Genomic DNA, 19,985 nt, shown 5'->3' on the forward strand with positions numbered 1-19,985 from the left:
GTGTAATGGTGAAGACACTCTCAAAATATTGAGCATTATGGTATTGAGCTAGCTGAGCAGTGCACTAGTTAATTTCGGGGAAAATGATAATTTCTAAAGAAACACATTAAATTTTACCAGTTATTTTTAAAATAAAACAGTTTTATTAAAAGTTGTTACATAGCAAGGTATATGACAATTTTTACCGCGTTTGTGCTTCTTGGGACGGCAAGCTTATAACTAAAATTAAATCGATTCTTAAATGTAGTGTTGTTAAAGCTCCAGTGTGCTAAATGTGTGGATCTGTTTTCAAAATTTATTATCACTATACTCATTCTCATTTGCGTTATATTTCCATGGGCCACCCTGTACAAACATGAACTCGAAGCAATTTTTTGCCAAATGCTCACATCGTAATCGTAATAAGTTTTCTGAAGAGACTGGATCCAATATTTTAGACACCTGATCCTCCTGATACCAAGGACACATATGAGTAGGCAAGTTTGATTCTCTGAAAAAACTCAACATAGTCATATTAATAAGCCCAATTACGCAGCTTCAAAATCAATTTAAGAAAAATTATACACGCCCAATGGTGACGTCAACTTCCAATCGTTTTACCTTACAGGAGGAAATCCGAATCACTTCCATTCAAGCAGCTACAGTTTGGAGCACCAAAACTTTAAAATGTTATATAAATTTTTCAGCACGCATGTAAACTAAAAGTTACTCAATAGAGCTTTTATCTTTGCTGCATCCCACTACGAGCCTCCTTTGTACACTTTCGCATCTAATCTTTTCTGGAAAGTTTTGCGAACATTTTTTGAATCGTTTTGTTATTATAAATACAATTTGAGTACTGGCAATTTTGAGAATCGGTCCTTAACTATGTTGTACTGGGAGTTTCTTCATAATTTGCCAGCCATCTTAACTTTTATAGTTTTTTAAAACTAAAACCTATGCCGGGAGTTTAAAATACTGCCTTTAGCTTGTATATACATATTAGTTAATGGGCATATAAAAATAAAAATATCTTACAAAAAAACGGAGATTTCCACAAAATAGACTAGAATTTTGAAAAAAATATTTTACGAACACCCGTATTAGAGTCTACAATAGACTGTCCCAAGAGCTAAAGGGCAGTAATAATGTAAACATTTTTAAATCCGAACTAAGGTCTTCCCTCCTAGAAAACTGTTTTTATAATTTAAACAAATATTTTACTTATTAATGTTTGTCATCACTGTATTGTTGTGCTCTGTCATATATTTTAATTTAATTTTCTGCCTCATTTGCATGATCTATATTGACGTACTTGACGAAATCCATAACACACTGACTGTATTCTAAATAAATTTAAGGACAGTAGTGGCAAGTCTGGCTTTCGGGCTCATTCACTTTGGAAGGTAAAGTGTATTTTGTGATGGAACGCTTAATATCTCTAATGTGGAAATTATTAGAGATCAGAAGTGCTAAGATTTCTTAATTCTAGGTTCAGTGGCTCGGGCTGAGTTGCATTAAGGTTTTCTGTTAAGAAAATGACCCTATTTTAGATCTGATCTTCTATTGATGAGAATATCCAAGAATGGGAATTATTATTAGTTTCTAATTCAATGGCAAAACGTATGTTAAGATGTATAGAGTTTAAATGGCCACCATCATCAACGTAGCGTTTCAATAAGTTTGGTTGTAGATGGAAAGTTTCGCGGGGTTTCTTCTCAAAGACTTCCATAAATATATTCGCGATTACTGTTGATATTGGAGAACCCACAGCTGTTCATTTGATGTTAGGTCTTATTTCTATTGATAAGGAGATCTAAGAATGGGAGATTATTATTAGTTTCTAATTTAATGGTAAAACGTAGGTTAGTGTTTGTAGAATTTCAATAGCTAAGAAAGTATCCAAGGGATTCTTAACCGTGAGGTCAAATAACAATGGTGTCATCAACATAGCGTCTCCGTAATTTTGGTTTCAGATGGAAGTGGTCGAAAGTTTTCTTCCCAAAGGCTTCCAAAAATTAACATTAAATAGGCCTTTTGTATACAATTGTAAATATACCCCCTTAACCTTAAGTCTTTGTCCATTATCATTAGAAATTTTCTCGCCGAATCACTCACGCTCGAGATATGTTGGTCCTGTGGTAGAATTATCACCTTATAATAATACAGGGTGTCCAAATAGTGCGTCAAAGTAATATATTTCATTTATTAAATGGCAATAAATCGGAAAAGACCATAACTATCCTACAATGGGGGTTCAATTAAAAAAAAAAAACTTTGTTTTCTAACTTATTAATTAATCGCGTATATTGTTAGTTTTTGTTTCTCCATTTATAGTGAGCTTTTTGTAAGCCTTTATAAATAAGCTTATAGTCTGTTTTGATAAATATTAGGGGTTCTTATTGCCCCATATAAAATTTCGTAGTGACCTCAAATCGTCCGTACTGCAATATGCATTGACATGTATATAACATGGATGTTCCACAACTGATAGCTGCTAAAATGTTTACGTGTGCAAGGTAAATATCGTTTTGTTTTACGTACGGATAGAGCAACGTCAGCTGTCATCGCCCCAAACGAACCTATCGTTAACGTCAATGGTTTTTGACATCTCATCATCATAATTCGAATTACCATCTTTTCCGCTTGTCTGCATTCGAACCACCGACTCTCGTACAACGATTGAGACAGTTCGGAGCTCTATAATATTAGGCTTATTATACAGGGCTTGGCAACACAGATATTGATGTTGCGGTGCATCTTATTGCTTAAGTCAATTGCTGAACTCTTTTTCTGTGGGTAAAAAAATGAGTAGTATTAGCAATTCTTCTTCACATAGTTCACATACAGGGTTTCCTTCGATGACCATCCACTAGAAGTTTTGGGAGGAACAGAATAAGTATTGTTGTGAGACAATATACAATAGAATACAATTTTAGAACAATTTCGCTTTTGCAATGTTGTCGGTTCTACCCGAATTCAACGACAATGAAATATTTTATTCGATATGAAAATTTAAACGACTTACTAATTTTTCCTACATGGTAAATAAAAAGGTTGTAGAAATTGTTTGGATGCACAATTTAAAACTTTACAGAGTTCCTCAAAAAGGCGTTACGAATAAAATATACCTGTTTTGTTAAATGGAACGCTCTATTATAAAATTTTCATTTGAATTTCCTTTAAAACACTTGAACTTTTTTATGAATAATAATACATCCCTAAACCTGATAGTTTTTCGAATATTTTAATTTTTATAAAAATGTACTAATTTTCAGGTACAGGGTCATTTTAAATTGTTGTTGATTTTCTTGATTGGCACACCATATAGAATAAATAGAAAAAAATAAAAATATGTATGGTGTGCCACTCTGTACCACCTAATATCCTAATAAAAGTTTTATTTATCTTCTTTTTTTAGCCAAATTGTATAGCTCAAAATCATTTGAAATTGTACGTTCTTACAAATTTTTGAAACAATGAGCTGGTGAACTTTACTGTATCTTTAACTCCCCATGTACTCAACAACTGCGCATGTAACATCGATAATATTTTATACAAGGGACGCAGAAAAAGTATATTTATTGTTTTAGAACAAATTATCTACATTACGTGTTCGCCTACTAATCTCATGTAGTTTTTAAAGAAATAAAAGATATTCACCATTGTCATGGCGGGCTTTTATTCGAATCCGCCATGGTGACAAGAGAAGAAAACGTATCTGGACTTCGAAGGACTTTAACTTTGCAGTCTTGAAATTATGCAAAATTATCCATATTGTCCTCTGAAATTCAGATCTTGTAGATTGTTCAATGTTCATATTTGCGTAGCTGCGGCATCTCCAAGAAAGAAATTTTCAGAACACATTTAATTTAAACGTCTTTTTTTTTGGAATGAACAATCGAGTTCGCATGATATCTATGATATGATATCAAATGTTAATTCACAGGTGTATCGGTAGCGCTGTGGAAACCGATTTTCAACGAGGATGGGGTCCACTTCTGGTGAAGCGTACCATTCCTACCGAGCTTCTATGTGCAGTTTCAGCCTAATCGCTACGTTGAGCGAGATGCTCCAATTGTTTTCGTAAAAATGAAAAAAAAAACTATATTTGAAATATTCAGCAGTGGCTTTCTGAATTGAAGATGGGTCGTGAGAGTACCTTCAAAAATAATTGAGAAAATCCATCCAATAGTAGTGGAAGACCGCAGATTGAAAGTGCATGACATAGCTGAGACCTGTACGATGTTAGATGAACGTATGAGAAAAATTTTGCAACACCATTTTAGCATGGAAAAGCTGTGTGCAAGGTGGATGCTGTGTTTGTTAACACTCTACCAAAAACTGATTCGAAAAAAATTTCTACCTATCAAAAAGGAAACCAACTCCAAAGAAGGCTAAAACAACTTTATTGGCAAACAAGGTTATGGCTACTGTTTTTTGGGATTTAAGAGGAAACGGTAAGACTATTACTGGTTAACACTACGCAGAGTTATACCAACGTTTGAAGCACGAGATGCAGATTCAACGACCTAATTTGGCGGAGAAAAAAAAATTGTTTCATTGCTATAACTCACCAGCGCAATCGTCCATTGTTGCCATATCCAAAATCGATGAATTGAATTTTGAAACCTACCTACTCTCATGACTTGGCCATAATATTTAAGAACAACGAAGAAATTACCGAAGATTAAATAAATATCTTGAGGACTTTGAAGAATCTGGTTCAACTAAATTAGAACACCGCTATGCGAACTGTATAGGTAATAAAAAATAAAGCAAAAAAAAATTAAAAAATGTTTTTTTTGGTCAGGCCGGAGAGTTTTCACTCCGCCCTCGCACCTCTAGCTGAATAAGCAGAACTTTATACCCATTAAATCTTGCTGATATGAGGGACATTTTGAATATTTAGATTGCTACTTTTAATATGGCGTTTATTTCACACTTTTTCACACAAATTTTTATGACCATGGGCAATATCTTTTATCACATGCACAGCTGTTAAATGCGGGTTTTTATTTTTTATACTTGCGTACAGAGCTACAAAAGTTGTATAATTTTTGCAGTATTATAATTTAGACTTCTAAAACAAATCAAGTGTGCACCGCAAAGATCTTTTCCAGAGGACTATTGTCAAGAAATGTCGCGGCATATAACAGAGGATCCCGATTTTTTGGGAAAAATTATTTTTACTGATAAAGCAACCTTCACGACGGCAGGTATGTTTAATCAGTCAAAATAATCATTATTGGGCAAATCAAAATACCGGAAAAATACAGGATTATAGATCGGTTGTGGTATGGCATGCTGGCAATCGCGATGACAATAATGGGCCCAATTTGAGTTGGTCTTTTAAAATTATTTGGAACGGCTCACATTAAACTGCTTTGGCAACAAGATGGGGCGCCGATCCGTTTACTGAACACACAAATGACAGATATGATCATTGGAGAGGCAGATATGGAATAATTTAGTGTCCGGCTAATAGTCCCGATTTAAGACCTTTTGATATTTTCCTATGGTAATTTTTAAAACATCGTATATACAATGATAGACATCAACATATACGAGTGTTGAGCCAAAGAATTAAATAAAAAATATTCATGCTCAATAGAGAGAGAGAGACTTTATTTTGAATGTTGCGAAATGCATTAAATAAATGTATATTCAATTTGAAATTTCAATGGTGCTACTGATTTCGGCTAGAACCGGCAGCACTGCATTAGCAAAAATCTATTTAAATTGCACGCCAGAACAACTATACCAAGTTTCAGAACAATATCTGTATAATTTATGTAAAAAAAAATTAACGTTACGATATCTTTTTTCCACAGTTCAGCATTTGATTTAATCAATAAGATGCTTTTATCGAAGAAACGCACACACCGACCTGAATTTTGATTTCGTTAGCATTCCACGACAGAATCGTTAACTGGCCGAAAATGAAACAGAAGTAGATACCATTGAACATTACATCCTCTCCCTAAAAAAATGATAGATATTACGATACGAATTAGGGGGCATTGTGAGGAATTTTTTGAAATTATGAGATATTCCACGGGACATGTATATAAATTATTGGAATAGTGAATTATGAACAAAATGTGTTGTACTATAAAGTCTCCATACAAAGCTATGCATTAATCGGAAAGAAAAAAGGGCACATCAGGTAACAAAGCAATCAATGTAAAAAACAGCTAAAATTTTAAAATTTGGATCAGGCAATGTTGCAGTGTTTCCAATAGCAACATCTTAAAAGTATACCACTCTCTGGACTGTAAAACTAAAAGCAGAAAAGTTTGCTGAACAGGTTGCCATTATCGACTTCAAGGCTTCGGAAGGATGGTTGGTAAAGTTGAAAGGAAGACAAGGTATAAATAATGAACAGATAAGTGGCGAAGACAGTGATGTCGACAAAAATATTACTAACGATTGGCTCGAGAAGAGACACAAAATTGACAGAAAAGGATTTTGCCGCCAAAATTTTTAATGCCGATACTGTGGACAAACCGCAAACGCAACCAGTTTTTTCTTCGCAAGGTCCCATCCCCTTCCAGTGATGGAGAGTCCCATTCGCTCCTTGACAGCACGAAACGAATATTCTCAAGTCAGGTTGATCGTCAATCTCACCGTATTTTTACACCGTATTATGTGACTTGAATAGCCGGAAATTATTAGCCATTCCCTTTCCTGTTGTGCTCTTCTCAATTTTGTGGGTTGGTAACATGTGCTGTTCCTGAAACTTTGAGGAACTTCGGTAAGATTCATATTTCAAACGCTTCTATTTCAGTGTATGCGACATTTTATGTGTTCCGCAACTCAGTGTTGACTTGAGTTTCCTATTCTAGTTTTTCTCTCTAGGTCAGTTCCCAACCGCTTCTATGTTTCTTTTTTCTAGCTAACACTCTACGTTTGTACTGAATCCTAGCTGCTTTCTCTTTATAATTAATTTATTTAGCAACCATGGGAGCGTTTCTGGAGTATCGGCAATAATACCATCTGTTTCATCCCGTACAGTGTGGTCATTTTGGTTGTTTGGGTTTTTGGGATTTTTTTTAATTAACTGGCCAATTAAAATTCTAATATTACCAAAAGTTGGTGCATGTTCTGTAATCATACTGGGTATAGTTTAAATATTTGCAAAACAAACAAAAATTGCACATGAGTAAAGTACTCTTATTTTTTTTTTATTATTTTTTATTTATTTTTTTTATTTTAACAAGACAGTTAAGGGTATCAGAGAAAGCAGAAAAAAATACCGCAAATTGTTAATATTTTTCGAACAGAATTTTTGTTTATCTTAGCGGGCTGTTTTGATATTAAGACAAAACTTTTAATTCTCTAAAACTGTTCTGAATAACATTTTGCTCAATTTTTTTTGAAATTTTCGTATTTTCTGTACTACCCTGTATGTTGTTTCGCTTGCAAAAAATGTGCACCTGATATGACCATGAAACATACAGTAACTATTTGCATTTTAGTTGTGCAGTTAGCAAAACAATTCCATGTGTTGCATGTCAACACTTTATGGTAAATAACAGCCGTTATCGCACCCCCCCCCCCCCCCCCCATGCTTATTTAGCCTGTTTTATTTCTGTTTTTATTATTGTGTTTATCTCTTCATATTTTTGTGTATTTCAGTTCTCGTATGATCTTCATTCTTAAATCATATCCATGATACGATCGGTCGTCTAAGTTTTCTTTTTCGTTCTCTGCTTTGGGGCTGTTTCTTCCCTTTCCATCCGGTTTAGTTTCAGTACGTTGGTGTAGCTTTTCATCACCAATCTCGGTGTGTTCTCATTAAATCTCATTTGGACCCTCGCTCATGTTTCTGAGTATTTTAATTTTGATTGATATTTGTCTTAAACTTTCTTAAATTTTCGATTACGTTTTCCACCACAGGATTATGGTCAGCTCACATCAGTTTGTATCTGTCGTTAATCAGTACATAGTAAATTTAGTTTTAAACCACGTTGTCTTTTTTATGTTGTGATGACGGCCATGTAGCGAGGATTAGGAAGAGTATTTTGTGGTCATATCTGACTACATTTCTATGTACTTCTTCTAGTCCTACATTGGCATTAAAATCTCTTAGTATTATAATCATTATGTAACTAATGTAAAATAAGCATTGGTAGACTTGCTATAGAATGGATTTTCAGATAGAGGCTAGTGGAGGAGAAGAAGAGAGGACGGTTGAAAGAGCGAAGAAGTATTGCGTTTTTCTTGGTGTACGATAATGGATAATAACTTCTTTATAAAAGTTGTTAAGGTCTGTTTCAGACTTGTCGCCAGTTGATCACGATGATATTTGTATTTTTAGCAGCTACTTTAGACATTACTACACCCACACCATTTGGGTGAGATGTTGGGTTATTTCCAGAGTGGTACATTACGTAGTAAATAATAACGCACCTGAAATATTTGAATCAGCACGGCTGCCATAAGCATAGAAGATACGCTATATTCTAGTAACAAAATCTTCTTAAATAACTGATTAAGTTGATCAAACCATCTGAAAACTTCTAATGTAGGTTAGGCACAGGTATATAGCGATATGTCGAGTTACTTGATGAGATCTTGGTGTTTCTGAACCAGGATCCTTAGATGGTTTCCAATTTCACCATCGCTTTGAGCGAATTCGAATCTATCAAAGTGCCTCAATTGGTGTTGAAGGATTTGCAGCTGGGCCCTAAAAAATATCGTCACGGTATTTGACACCCCCTGAACAGACCCACTGTAGATAGCTGTCAAGAAGGTTTCGATGATCTGATAAGTCAAGGCGCACACGTGGAATTTGTTACGATCGAACGGGTACCACAGGGGTGACGGTAGGGGCCTTTCTAGTGATGAATTGGCGGTATTGTGCGAAAACTTGTAACTCTTCTCGATTCCTAAAAATTACACAAAGAATTCATCAGAAGGTGATAGGATTTTAGGATTTACAACCACAATGAAGCAACAAATTCTTCCTACATTTGTAGGTTCTTCTTGGACTAATAGATAAAGTTTTTTGCAGGCTTCTTCAAGGCTTAACTGAAACTGGTTCGCATTCTACTCTGTACCTGCACAAATACCGTTTGAGGAAGCCGGAGCTGTATTTTGGGCGATTTTCTAGGTACATCTTCTACGCGAAATAACTTTTATAAAAAAAGTAAATGCTCCGATTAAAGATTAATTCAGACTATTTTACTCAGAACATCTGATTAATTCCTGAAGAACTTATAAATGAAATTTGCAAATCGATGCTGTTTGTCGTGAGCGGCGGATGAAAACCATCAAATAAGTAGAAGATCTTTTCGATGCCACTAATATAAAAAAGTAAATGAAATCCAGAAGCAAGAGACCTAGATGCTATGGGCATTAATAACTGGAAGGAGGTGTCGATTCAGGATCGTGAAGTCTAATACTACTAATTGTATTTGTACTTTACTGTATTGCCACGGTAAAATGCCGGCCATCTGCCTCCAGCAACGAACAAAAGTTCCAAGGTTGCTTCCAGCGTTCAGATAGCTCAGAAATTGCTTTAATATTTCCTGCGACATTTTTCCAGACACTTGCAATAGGTAATTCACTGGTTGACTAAACTCGAGCAATTACTTTTAAATTGTGAAGTGTAAAGTAACTTAATTTGAAAATTTTAACAATCAATAGAAGAAAACTTACCTATCTCTGTAAGATAAATGTCCAAAACAAACGAACAAATCGTTATAGCTGTGGTGATTTTGTTGCAGTACTTGACGTGCTTCGTGTAAATTCGTCTGATTTCTGAATCGTGTTGTCTATAAATATCCGATTCGTCCTGCAGCGCGATGGATAGCAGTTTCCTCATACTCTTCGACTGGCATAGGGTCAGTTTCATTGTTAAAAGTGCCACGTAAATCAACCGAGACAGTATCTTTATCGCTAGAACATACAAGCAAACGCGGAACCACGTTTTTTGAGAATTAATAAACAAAAATTATTCGCAGAAAGCTCAGCTTTTAAAAACATATTTTTTGGTACATTAAGTAAAAGGAATTTAGTGAAAAATTACGCTCCCGGCAACCATCTTGGAATTCTAAAAATATATTAAAAGTATATAATATATAAAAAAAATAGTTTTCAGCATGTTGCATTCTTATCTGGACACCTTGTATAATCGGCACCGCCTTCCGAGTGACCTAGTGATAATCCACCTTTTCTGATGGTTTATATTTTTCAAAAGAGACGAAACTTGAGTGGCATTGGATTTAAGGAATTTTGCAGACACACAAGATAAGGACTGTTGATGAATTTAAGTTGAAATTACTATTGTCATCTCGGAATCTCAAAATTTTGAAAAAAAAAACAAGAAATCTTTCAATTGAGAAAGGGTACCGTAATTCAATGCAATTTACAAATATTCTGTATTCCTCCTGCGTTGATGAATCGAACTTGCTGACGTTTCGTCAATCGTCTTGTTGGCTTCTTCAGAGCTACCTGTTATGTATCCTTTGATATTGGCGGAACTAAAGAAGGGAACAATATCTCGGATGACTGATTCCAATATTGGTGACAGGTAAAGACCTATATCTCGGTTAAGAATGTTTGCTTGCTTAAAGATTTCTATAGATTCTCGGATTTTTCATTGGTAGAAGAACTGATTACATGGAAGAATTTTTGTTTTATCGAATAAAATTTAATGTCCCTGTATTCGGTAACTACTAAGGAGTCTTCTTGTCTTAGTCTTAAGGCTCTTTCCACGATCTTTGAGCCTAGTGAAGAGGTAAATCCCGTTTGGATAGTTTTTCAGAATATTTCATATGTGGTCAGTGATGTGTTCTATATAAGGAAGAACAACAGTACCAAGTGTGGGGTTTACAACATTATTTGTGCTTTCATTTTATTAGATAGCTGTGTCTGTAGGAAAGACTTGTTCATAAATAAATAAACAAATATACATATTGACAATATATTCCGGGATATCATCCGTTTATTTGAACTTCGACTGGAATCCTGCATCCTGCAAAATTTAACGAATTTGAAATTGACTTTATATCACTTGAGCGCCATCTACAGTGAGGTTTATGAAACGTCGGGTTAATCACGTTGAAAGTACTGTTTTCAAACATCGAGTTGATGAAATAGTGCAAAGAATTTATGTGATTTTGGAACTTAAATTAATTTTATGTCAGTACCGTGGAACGGAACATTTGAAATTTGTTCCTAGTTCTTGACGCTTTGAAGTCGTTGTAATATCCTTTCAGGCTATTATTTTTATTACGATATGCATAAAAAAATGGAAAAATCTAGTTGCAAAAAAAATTAAGTAATAGTCAGAACTGTATCACCCAAATACCTGTGTTAATGTCGTTTGATACCAGTCTGCAAAATTCTAAGACGAAGGAGATAATAACTGAGTTGAAAAATACTTGAAGCGAGAGGGAGTAGATTTTGTAGGCGGATCTCACGAAACGCCTGGAATTCGACAGCTCCAACCGCCACAGTCCGCTAAAGACCATCAACAGTTTGGTTGTTTTGAAGAGCTCTCGTTCCGCGGACATTGTGGAACTATGTGCCTCCTGAAGCCGGAATTATTTTGTCTATATACCTGACCACAATTACTAATTCTGTGTCCAGCGGCGTAGACAAATTTCGCTATGCTTGGGTAATAAACAACAATTTAATATTTTGGGATTTTAGTTATAGAGTGACTTGACTGGATTATTGTAAGCGGACGGCCCTTTATACGCAACATACAAATCAATAAAAATCAATAAAAAACAGAAGCACATTCAATAAAATGGTGTGGTGGTATTTATAACACAAAACAGAGACGATAATTTTCTGTATAATAAAAATTAACACACATATTTGACTTTACTACTTAAAATTTAATTTATTGTTATTTGTGCTATACGTATGGTCCACATTGTCATTGTCATAAATCAACTTAACCTCATGGTCACGGTGCTAAAGATTTGGTTGAGGTAACCCCACAGTGCCGGAGAAGAAGAAAATTTTTGTGTTTATTGAACCTTGTTTATAAAGTTTAAATATTCATGTTGTTTATATCCGTTACATTGTCCCAGTCCAGCTAGAAATTTTATTAAGATATGAAATAAATTTGTGTTGTGTTAAAACGTTTTTATAATCGACATCATTTAAATGTTATTGTCACATACGATTATATTTATGAATGTAATATTTTTGATTTTGATCCAAATTGTGGAATAACTGTGTAAGAACTATTTTGGGTCAATAGTAGAGACGTGTAGATTCCAGTAATTTCGAAACACCAGAAGTAATACTGTGTTGGAAATTTAGTGTTGATCTTACATACCTTATAACACGATCATTTTTGTGTATGTTTCCATTTTAACATATTAACATTTATTAACATTAGATATGGAACGGACTTTAACTTAAATCATACCGAGTGAACGAATGATTATTGTATCATTAAAAAAATAATATAATATAAGAGTTTTAAGTAATATAGTATAAGAGCTTTAAGAGTCTCTTGTTCGAAGTCTCTGATCTTGGAATTTTTTTAGATAATTCACTTTTTCACAATTTTGCGGATATTTTGGTGTCCTTTTACGTTAAAAATGACTAGCAACCTTTAATATGGCGTTTATAAACATTAAACATAAATTATATATCCGATAGATGTTATAGAATGATCGCCCATGATAAATATATAACAATATTTACCATTTTATAAAAACGTAACATAATAGTTTCCTAAATTATTGACTTGATGGCAGCTTGATAAAGTTCACAGACATTCTCTTAAATTAGATGGGAATCTAATAACATCATGTACATATTACGGCTCTGATTGGGAAATTCTATTACCAGGTCAACTTTACTGATTTTGCCTATATTTACAAAATTTTAAATATATGTTTTTTAATTTTTTGTTTTTAATAATAATAAAAAACTTTGCGTGGTCTTCTGTTGCAATTACAATCAAAACTTTTAATAGACTTCATTGATATTAATGCGATTTTTCGTCTTTACGAGAAGATAGTTGACTCAAGTATGATGTTCATTTCGATTTGAACAACGGAAAACATGGCGATTTGAATTAAATCATTCAATTATACATAATTAAATATTTCGTTTAAGACCAATAGAATATTTCTGAAAACAGTACAGGTAAATAAAATTGTCAATATGTTAGTTATATTTAATAAGGGTAAAAATATCAAATGGCCTAGCATCTACATATTTGTCCTTAGGCATGCATCAATTAACCCCTCAAATGTATTATTGAAATTTTGGCTCATGCTGAACGGTAGCCATTTTTTAGTTCATTTACATTATTCATTTTTGACTTTTCCTGATTACATAATGTCTTTGTTAATATCCCCCGGACCTTCTCTATCGGATTTGGGTCTGACCTATCTAATAGCCATTCTAATAACTACAGCTGCAATAATGGATGCGTTTTCCTGTTGTTTTTTTCTTTAGTCAGCGTAATGAATGGTAGAAAGTAATAATATAACAATATTGGATAACTAACAGCAGTCATGGCCCATCGATAGATGCCAATTCGATTTTTGAGGAGGCAGATTTACCGGCCCAGACCATAACCGAACCCTCCTCTTTTAATTCTTCGAGACGTAATAAAAAATGGTGACTTCACCGAGCTTCTGTGGCCTTGTGAAAAACGAGCTGACAATTATAAACAATTGATTTAGACACTTATTCCTGGTTAATTTACATTAAAATTCAATTGTTTATTTCAAATTTTGAATTAAAAAGACTCTTATATTAAAAAAAAAACATAACTTCAAATAAAACTATAAAAAACCGTAATATTTTCTGATTTTTGCAGAAAAAACGAAACATTGCTATAGTTTCATTCAAACAAAAATGCTTTTCCTTGTTTTTATCTTAGAGAAACTGAAATTTAAGATGTAGGACTCAAAAATCTTGTTGACCTGTGCAATGTTTCAATTGAAAGAAAGCCATAATGAAAGTGTTTTAGAATGGTGGAAAGTGTGTCAAAATTCTTCATCGAACTGCATTTTGAGGGTACCTCCATCTAGAGAAAGTCAATAGCCATTCTACACTGAAGCTCAAGGAAAGGTCGGGTATCAAACGCTTTGCTACTTGAAAATTGGGTAAAAAATTATTTTCTTAAAATATCCCACCATAATTATGATGATTTCAGCTAAAAAAGTACCTATTTCAGTGGCAAAGAAGGGGTATTTGAATAGCTCGTTAGCCATCTTATCACTGCAATTTGACTCTTATAGAAATGGTATGGGTCGAAATAAAAAACAAAGTCAGGCCCGATAATATAAACACAAAAATGTCCGCTGATAAAATCAGGAACATGGCTTGGCATTTTTTCTCACCGTTCAGAGAAACCCCTTATAACCTGTAAACTCCGCAAACAATACAGTCGAAAATACTCAAAAGTTATCAAGCAACAAAGGGCAGACCTCAGCACTTATCCTTGTCGGTCCTTAGACGGGGAATCCATAATAGCCAGTATTTCTAGTAATTTAATACTTCCCTAAAGCTTTTGAATACGGGGGTGTCATTGTGGCATAAGAAATGCAAAACGTGAAACTTAAACCCCGTGTCGTATTCTGTTGCAGAAGGGTGGTTCAAATGTACTTTGTGTTTTGCGTATTTTACCACAGAAATAAATTCGAAATAACCAAAATATTTTCTAAGTTTCCTTTGGCTCATCCATTGCAATTTTAAATCCCACAGCTCTGGTCGAGTGAGAGAAAAGATGCTTCCGCGTAATTCCGTTCTAACTACTTTACTTTTTTATAATTTTTTTTGGTTCTTGATTTTTTTTATGCATATTGTTAGTGTATTTTACTGTAATAATAATAAAAGCCTGACAGGATTTCAATACAACTTCGAAGAGTCAGGAACGAAAAATAAATTCAAAATTTTCGGTTCCATCGTACTGACTCATTTATCCACGGTACTGTCATGAAATAAATTTGGTATACATTTTTATAAGAAACTTCCACAAGCTACTGTAATACTATTTATAAAACTTCTGGATTCCTCCTGCTTCGGTTGTTGTTGAATCGAACTCGGTGACGTTTCACCAATCGTCCTGTTGGCTTCTTCAGACCTTAACTGAAACTGGCTCTCCTGAACACTGTCTCGGTGAAATACTGGTGAGAGGCTATATTAGATCCATAGAATATTCCGGTTAGTGACGACGTAGAATCACTCTTTGCTAAAGTCCCTATTCCTGAAACTCTCAACTGAAACCAAACCTTCTCACCATAATTGAAAAATATATTTTTTTAAGGTTAAATGTTAAGGTTTAATCATCGATTATCTCTTGGTTACAGAACCTTAAAACTATCTCAGCCAGAGCCACTGAATCTAGAATTAAAACACCTTACACCTGCTCCTTTCTCTAATACTTTCTACATTAAAGATATTAAGCCTTCTATCATAAAATACACTTCACCACAACCTTACAACAGCAATGAAACGGAAAGCAATCCCACACTTGCCATTGTTGTCCTTCCTTATATTGAAAACATCACTGGCCGCGTATCAAGTTCTTAGATATAGCGTCAAAACCAGATTTACCACTTGTCCAAAAATCTGTCATCATCTTCAATCCGTCAAAGACAAAATTCCATTTCTGATACCAGGAGTTTATAATATTCCATTCATATGCGCCAAGGAATATATTAAACATTACATTACAGCTGTCAAGAGCATCAATAAAATATTAATCGATAAAACAAAAATTCATGAATGGAATCAACCCTTCCACAAAAGAAAAATCTACACACTCATCAAGTTTGTCGGTCAATCATGTGGTCCATTTTGGGACAGATTCAGTTCAATATGTACCTAATTGATTTGACTGCTGCTCAATAATAAGTAAATCTTTATTGGTAGCTCGGTTTACAGAGAGACTTTTATTACAGAAACGTGATGATATACAGAGAGTTCTATTTGGAGGCAAACGATCACTTGTGATCAACCCTGTATAATGTAGAATTAATTTCTATATTAAGAAATTCTGTTTTCTAATGTCATGGTAATGATAATACAAACTATTAGCCTATCGCAAAATGCAATAATATACATGGTGTACCATTTAAAAATTCAATGTTGGTGATTGATATAATAGTTTCAAAAAATACTCAAAATCATTTTAAAAATTGGCAACATCGGCGCCTCTGGTACGTGATTATTGTTTCAGCACAGGATTTTCGTACCATCAGTAATTACGGAAAATTGCGAAATTAGTTTAAACGCAAATTCAATATTCGCACGGAACAGATTATAGAGTCGCCTATAATTAGGTCAAGTTGAAAATCTAAGGAAAATCTATATCGACAGTGTAATTACCTCCCAACAGAGTGAAACAAATTATTAACTTTACAGTTAATTAGTTTGCGTCAGCGATGGGTTTAGTCTCATTAAGCCTCGAGGTGCGATTCGACGAATCGTCTCGTACACATTGGGATTTTCGGAAAATCTGGACCTTCCGACTATATTTGTGCACCAGTTGCGGTGCACCCTGTATATTTTTGAAAAATTGTCAAGAATAAAAGTTTATAGAGTCGTATCTTCTGCTTCTTCTGGTTCAAGAATTTTTTTGGTCTCGTAAACGGTTTCTGAAAAATGGTCTTTTTTGTAGACACGCGATTTTTAATTTTTTTAGAATACTTCCCGACCCGCCAGCCCCCCCGTTTTGAACAGGTTCCGTCACGCGGCAAAGCTGCATATACGTGCCAAATATGAAGTCGAGTGCTTCAAATTTCGGACACTTATCGTGTTTCGTAGCAAGGTCCGAAAAACAGTCGAAAATCACGAACAAAAGATGGATACCGGCATCGGATCAGGGCCATTTCTTATAAGCTTATGTGCCTCGTGAAGGGTTAAAAAGGAGTCAAATTTTAATTTTATGTAGCTCCAACGGTTCGAAAGTTATTCAGGAAAAGTCAAAAGACAAGAACGGAGAACGGAGAATGCAAAACGGACAGACAGCTCCGTACTATGCGTTACGCAGTCTACAAAATCACTACACATGTTTGCATTTTAAAGGCTTTTTGTCCTAGAGAGACGTATCGTTTTCCTATCGTGCTCCTGCGGACCACTATGGAACTTTCTCAAAATCGATGTGTGATTTTTTACGAATTTTGATTTGCGTCTGATAATTTAGTCTGGAAGAAAACAATTTTCAGGGTCTTGTAATTGAAAAACCCTGTATACAATCGAAAAAATGCTTGAAATAGGACTTGACGCGTCTCCCGAGTAAAGTATTTTGCCGATTAGGTTAATAATTTTCGAGAAAATATTTTTTTCTGAAAGACAAAAGAACCGAAAAAATCATTTTCAAAATTAAAAAAAAATAATTATTGAGGTTTGATTCTGCTCAATTTATGGAGTTTAGATGAGCGTATGGATTTCTACTTCTCTGTTAAATTTAGCACTGAATATCCCGCACACTGTGTACAATCTGTTATAACTTTAAACACAAAGGTTTTAGCTGTCCATATGGACTGAAGCTGACAACTGAAACACAGACTTCTAGATAGAGTCAATTATGATGTAACGGGAACCCAATTTTTAATTTTTTGCGAATACTGGGCACACCCTGCCATTGTCAATTGTTTTCCTAGTAACATTGCTGCCTGGGGTTTAGGTTATTGTGAAATTATTCTTCTTCAAACTGTTTTTAATATTGCCGAAATTTACTTCTTTTGACCTTTTGCGACTAGAGATCAAATTTCTTATAATGGGCACCTATAGATTTTCAAGGCAGTGTTTCGATCGTTAATTAAAATTGACGGACATGATGGACGTTAAATATAATAAGGTGGCACAATAAATAAAATTGATTAGAATTCAGCTTCATAGTCATCCTTTAGACATACCAATTTATCAATCACATCAGATAGAACAGCTACACTCAGCCCTGTCTACGAATGACGTCTTCATACAGCAAACCAGCTAAGCCACAAAGGAAAAACCGTAAGAATATTAAAAGCTTTACTGATAGGCCGTTGCCTGCTTCCAACACTAATGGGAAAAAAAGAAAACTGAATGCAGATTCTCCCAAGAAGGGGAGGACACAGCCACATAGGAGAGGGCCTATTGGGAGTGCATTTTCCTTAGCTTCAAATCTGGACAAAGCTCAATAGGTATCGAGAGAGTTACAAAAGATAATCTGGGTCGAAGTGAAAGACATACCAGTTGGTAATTCTTCCAAATTCGCGTAAAGAAATGTCAAAAGAAGGAAAGAACTCCAAAAGCGATATTTGCTTCCCCATTTATACACCTTTTTAAACGCATGATTGAGATGTTAAAAACAAAATTATATTAATTGTTAACTAATTTAAAGGATTAATGATCAATTAAATTTTTAATCATTTAATAAATCTAAATTAAATTAAATTAATTAATTTTGTTAATTAGGATATTTTAATTAATTAGATAAATTGATTTAAGTTGATTTATTTCATTAATTGTACTAGTTTAATTAATTATATTAATTACTTTGCTTGAAATAATTTTAATGGTTACATTAATTTAATGAATTAAACCAATGTTCCCACACATTGTTATAGAGTACAAGGACTTGATGGTTTGGAAGTCTTCACCATTCTCCATCGATGATAATTAATTTATTTTATTAAAATACTTATTTAATAAAATAAATTAATTTCGTATTAAAAAGTTCCCGATAAGCACTGACTTGTGGATTTTCGCATTAAAAGTGAAATAGGCGCGCTTGCGGGAAATTCGGGTTCTATTTTCCCGATGGACGTTCGGAAAATTTCAGTTCCACGTCGGGCGTCTATACGAACGGTCGCGTATCGACGGTGCATAAATCGTCACGCAATTACGAGCCGTCGGCAACACAGGTAAATTTTCACCTACAATATTAAAAGTTTTATATTCTCACGCTTTTGTTAACTACACTACGTTTTCGGACGGGACAATTTTTATTAATTTAAACCATTAAAATGAATTTAATTTAATTTTATTGAATTAAGTAAATTAATTAAATTTATTAAATTATTGCCATTTATTTGTTTAATTAAATATATGGAATATATTACATCAACTAAATTAATTTAATTTTAATATATAATTATTCACCTAATTATTAATAAATTTAAGTTTATTTTTAAAAACTAATTTAGGCATTTTAAATCTAAATATGTCTTTAAACCCAGAAGGGAATATGACTTTTGGCGTTGTTAGCTAACTTCCTCTTGCAGTGTATATCGTTTAGTAGTTGTCCAAGTAAGAATTTAATTCTAATTAAATTTAAAATTGTCGGAGACACATTCTAAGGTAGGTCTAAATGAGTACTATTAGGCTGTTTTATCAGTTCTGCGTTCAATTCAGCCTCCTTAATTGATATATCATTGATTGTTATAATTATAGGGTAGTTCATGAAAATGAAAACCTATACAGCGATCAAGAAGGAATTCGAAAAATATTCATCGATTTGTTTAGCCGAATCCATCGAAAACAAAACGTATGCTTTTTTTATTATAAATATAAACTAAATTATTCTGCTTTTCCGTTACTGTTAAAAAAAAAAGTGGCGACCTAGATCTCACTGTCTTATGTTTTAAAATCAATTGAATTGTCCATCAACGAAAGATTTTTAAACTCCGAATTTCCGCTAGGAGTCAAAATGTTAACATGATTTCATTGTGTAATGTATTGTATTATAATTGTATGTAGGTAAATTTTTACTCTACTAAATTAAGAGTTCCTTATATAAATATTTTTATGTATTACACTAAATTTTTGAACGAGATAAATAAATAATTCCAGTTAATTGAATTAATTTTGTTAATTGTAATTAACATGTTAACATTTCCTATAAATATTCGAAGGATGAAATATATTATTTTTTATACCTGTATCATGGGTTTGAAATGTTAAATAGGCATATAAAATCAGAAGCGAATAGGACTTTTGGCATTGTTGATATATAAAACATGAACAAAAAGAAATAATCCATAAAGAATAATTGAATTTAATTAATTAATTTAATTTATTGTAAA

General features: G+C 33.7%; 2 protein-coding genes across 6 annotated transcripts in view; one reads left to right on the plus strand and one right to left on the minus strand.

Annotated features, from left to right (window-relative positions):
• On the minus strand, nucleotides 1–11,504 carry LOC132707415 (odorant receptor 67c-like). The gene is made up of 7 exons (XM_060679263.1): nucleotides 11,300–11,504; nucleotides 9,646–9,885; nucleotides 8,549–8,873; nucleotides 8,395–8,494; nucleotides 5,870–5,962; nucleotides 2,524–2,679; nucleotides 1–490 (listed from the first exon to the last, which is right to left on the minus strand). The coding sequence occupies exons 1-7, from the start codon at nucleotides 11,502–11,504 to the stop codon at nucleotides 434–436; spliced, it is 1,176 nt and encodes a 391-aa protein (XP_060535246.1). The 3' UTR covers nucleotides 1–433.
• A 7,244-nt stretch (nucleotides 11,505–18,748) lies between these two features.
• The window catches only part of LOC132707057 (glutamate receptor ionotropic, kainate 2-like), a 55,020-nt gene continuing 53,783 nt past the window's right edge, over nucleotides 18,749–19,985 (plus strand). For all 5 annotated transcript variants that reach the window (XM_060678708.1, XM_060678707.1, XM_060678711.1 and 2 more), the window contains exon 1: nucleotides 18,749–18,824. The gene's annotated coding sequence lies outside the window, so the exon portion shown is untranslated. The remainder of the gene's footprint in view (nucleotides 18,825–19,985) is intronic.

This window comes from Cylas formicarius, unplaced genomic scaffold, assembly GCF_029955315.1.
Source record: "Cylas formicarius isolate icCylForm1 unplaced genomic scaffold, icCylForm1.1 PGA_scaffold_9__14_contigs__length_23061073, whole genome shotgun sequence".
In the NCBI taxonomy this organism is placed as follows: Eukaryota; Metazoa; Arthropoda; class Insecta; order Coleoptera; family Brentidae; genus Cylas; species Cylas formicarius.

Coding starts and splice junctions, on each gene's coding strand:
- LOC132707415 (XM_060679263.1), bottom strand. CDS start 11,504: ATGTCCGCGGAACGAGAGCTCTTCAAAACAACCAAACTGTTGATGGTC. Junction 8,874..9,645: donor CATTTATCTTACAGAGATAG/GTAAGTTTTCTT, acceptor TGTAATTTTTAG/GAATCGAGAAGAGTTACAAG. Junction 5,963..8,394: donor TGCTGATTCAAATATTTCAG/GTGCGTTATTAT, acceptor TCATTTTTTTAG/GGAGAGGATGTAATGTTCAA.